The sequence below is a fragment of the Eublepharis macularius genome, chromosome 5, assembly GCF_028583425.1.
Source record: "Eublepharis macularius isolate TG4126 chromosome 5, MPM_Emac_v1.0, whole genome shotgun sequence".
Classification (NCBI taxonomy): Eukaryota; Metazoa; Chordata; class Lepidosauria; order Squamata; family Eublepharidae; genus Eublepharis; species Eublepharis macularius.
Window position 1 is genome coordinate 74,224,756 of NC_072794.1, and position 3,459 is coordinate 74,228,214.

Genomic DNA, 3,459 nt, shown 5'->3' on the forward strand with positions numbered 1-3,459 from the left:
TGGGGATCCTCACCTGCAGACACAGTAGAATCCTGGTGGAAAAGGTTCCAATGCAAAATCCAATCGGACATCAGAGTTGCCATGAGACTGAGTACCATGGTCCAACATGGGTTCCAGAAAGTGTTGTCCTCTGGAACTATGTCCAGAACCAATGAAGATTTATTTTGCTTTTTGGTTCTGAGCGAACTGAAATAAAAGGGCCCTTGTCATAGAAGAAGTAATTGGGGGCGGGTACATGCTCAGTGAACCTTCAAACCCATAAGCATAGGCCGTCGTCACACGGGCGTTTATTCCGTCAAATTTCCATCATGTGGTGCTATCGTTCCTATCGGCGCCATGATGCAATCTTTTGCCAAATACCGTCTCCTCCCGCCTCTAGCTGTTCACACCGTAGCGCTTTGTGCCGTCATTTTGAACGGGCACAGAACAAACTCTTCCCCCCCCCCTTTTTTTTTATTTTTTTCCGCTTTATTGCGTTATAACGACATTACATCGTTAAAACCTAACGTTAGCCCAACCCCAAAACAGCACGATAGGTGGGCCAAGTTTTCCCGCCCTGGAACAGCTTGAACATTGGCCAAGATTGTTTTTCTTCCTAATTTGAACATCCATAAATATACTCTTGTTCTGAGAAAAGCCCCTGTCTGACGTGATCCCCATCGCCGAAGACTCAACCATGGCTCCACCGAGTGAACTTGTAGTTCTGGTGGCCCAACTGGTTGTTTTGATGGTTCAGAGCACGTTCACTCTGTGCCATGCACACCTGCGATCCCTCCGTCGGAGGCGAAGGGCAGCGGAAAGACTTTTTGGGTCCTCTGGAAAACCGACCCCATCTGTCATTAACGGAGGCAAGGGAAGAAGAATGAGGAACCGCGCAAGGTGGCATTCCCTGGCCAGCCTGAAGGCACCACGAAGATTTTGGGTTCGAGAGCGCAGCCGGGACTGGTGGGAAAGGATCGTGCTCACCACCTGGGATGATGATCAGTGGCTGGAATGTTTCAGAATGGACAGGGCAACCTTCAATGGCATAGTCAGCGTCCTCCGCAACAGACTGGAACGGCAGCACACAAATATGAGGGAAGCTGTGTCTGTGGAGCATCGTGTGGCTGTGACCATTTGGTTTTTGGCCACCGGTGCCTGTTACCGCGTGGCAGGTGATCAGTTCGGGTTGGGAGCATCGACAGTCGCAACCATTGTTTTGGAGGTCTGCGCAGCAATCGAGGTCGAACTGCTTTCCAAGACGGTTTGCCTGCCTTCAGAGGTCGGCAAGGTACGTTCCCCCCCTCCCTTTTAAATTTTTTTTAATGTTTGTTTTTATTTCGTTATAACACCATATCTCTATGTAAAAAAAACAATGAACTGTTGGAGACTTCCATAAATATTGGCTATTTTTTCGGCAATCTCTTTGCTTACTTATAATAGGTTCGATTTTAGTTTTAGGGGGGCCATGCTTGACATTGACCTTTTTCAAAATGGCTATAAAAACCAACTGTTTTCTTTTCAGATAATGGATGGGTTCGCTGCTCTGGGCTTCCCGCACTGCATTGGGGCCATTGACGGGACCCACATTCCAATCTGTGCACCTGGTGGGAGCCCAGAACAATATGGAAACCGGAAAAACTTTTCCTCCATGCTACTGCAAGGAACAGTTGACCATACCGGCAGATTCCTGGACGTTGAAATTGGCTGGAGTGGAAAGAACCATGATGCTTTTGTGTTTAAAAATTCCAATATATGCGCAGCCATGGACAATGGAAGTTTTGTGCCAGGAAACCCGACTTTGAACTTGAATGGGGTTTCTGTGCCACCCATTATACTTTCAGATGGAGCTTATCCCATGCGCCCATGGCTGATGAAGCCCTATGGGAAGCTGGCCATCACACGAAGAGAGCAGAACTTCGACTCCTGCCTCTCTCGAGCCAGAAATCAGGTGGAAAAGAGTTTTGGACGTTTGAAGGGACGCTGGCAATGTATGCTCTATAGACTGAAGGCAAGGGAGGAAAATCTAGTTTCAATTATAACATCCTGTGTTATCCTCTATAACATTTGCGAGGCACGGGAGCAGCGGTTCCCAGGCGATCTGAGAGATCCTTTGCCAATCATGTTGCCAGAGGAGGGGGTGGATTCTCTGGACTGCAACAAAACTTTGCTTGAGGCGGGAAAGTTGGTCAGGGATGCACTGGCTGCATTTATGGAATCTCAGATGAGGCGCTAGTGGAAAAAATTAGAGTGCCTTCATTTGAGCAAGGTTCAGTGGGTGTTGATTTGCCTCGTTGCTTTGCTTTTCAAGCCAATGATTTTTCATGTCTTCTCTTTCTGTTACAATAATAAAAAGAAATCTTTGAAATTTTTTTCCCTGCGTAATTCTTTTTTCCCAATAAGACACTTTAGAATATTTTGACTGTGGGCTTCTTGGTTTTTGGTGAGGGAAGGAACCACTGAAAATGAATCTGTTTTGCAGGCTTGGGGGCCATTTGATATCAGGCTGTCTGCACGAGACTGTGTATTGCCTTTATTGCCAAGTGGTGGATTAGAGGCGATTCCTCCATTCCATCATCTAGTCAAAATTTACAGGGAGACGTTTTCTTGGTTTTTTTTATTTAAAAGATTGTCCAATTCTGGAGAGGTCGTGATTTCATGACAGTGCATCAAAGGACGAGCATATCAGGGTCCCTCAACTTTTGCTTTAAAGTAAACAATTTTATAACGTTCTGAAGTTACTTTGCTGGGTCGTTATAACGTCATATTTAGATAGGGGCAAGCAAACAGCATGTAGGGCACAAAGAGATTTGCCCTGATGGCGAACACGGCGGGGCTAGAAGCAGAGCACATAATAGTTGGACATGCCTGGTGGAATGAAAGAGGTCCAACATTAATTTAACAAGGGACACGTTAAGGTTAAAACATGTGCCCAAAGGAAGTCAGAGAGTACTATCTTGATTCTTTGCAACACAATTCATTATGTTTTCCCCCTTTCCCCCTTAAATGCCCGTGATTTGCTGAAGTTACATAGTTGTGCAAGTTTGGAAATACAAGCTATCGAGACAGCGAAATAAAACTGCAGAACCGGAAAAAAAAGGGGTTGAATAATGTTAAACACTGGCGTTTTTTTCATGCTTTTTCCTTGGAAAGTGTTTTTTTAAAGCTTGCTTTGTGTTGTTCTAGTCGAATAACATCCAATCCGACCTTTGACCTTGCTTTCCCGCTCTCCGAGCGCGTGAGCATGCTCAGAAGCAAACAGAAATCTTATGTCGTTATAACGAGTTTGCAAAAGGATGCCTCCAAGACGACGTGGGGCATTTTGGTCCGATGAGGAGGTGGAGGCACTTCTGGACATTGTCTATGGTAGTGGGAAGGTGGAGAGGCTGATGTCCAGCACCCACCTGCCAACAAGGGCCATCTTTCATTTCATTGCAAGACGGCTGTCGGCGCGGGGATTTCAGCGGACCGCGGACCAGT

General features: G+C 46.2%; 1 protein-coding gene across 1 annotated transcript; it reads left to right on the forward strand.

Annotated features, from left to right (window-relative positions):
• Window positions 1-862: 862 nt before the first annotated feature.
• LOC129330348 (uncharacterized) lies at window positions 863-2,215 on the forward strand. The gene is made up of 2 exons (XM_054980380.1): window positions 863-1,270; window positions 1,505-2,215. The coding sequence occupies exons 1-2, from the start codon at window positions 863-865 to the stop codon at window positions 2,213-2,215; spliced, it is 1,119 nt and encodes a 372-aa protein (XP_054836355.1).
• The last annotated feature ends 1,244 nt before the right edge of the window (window positions 2,216-3,459 follow it).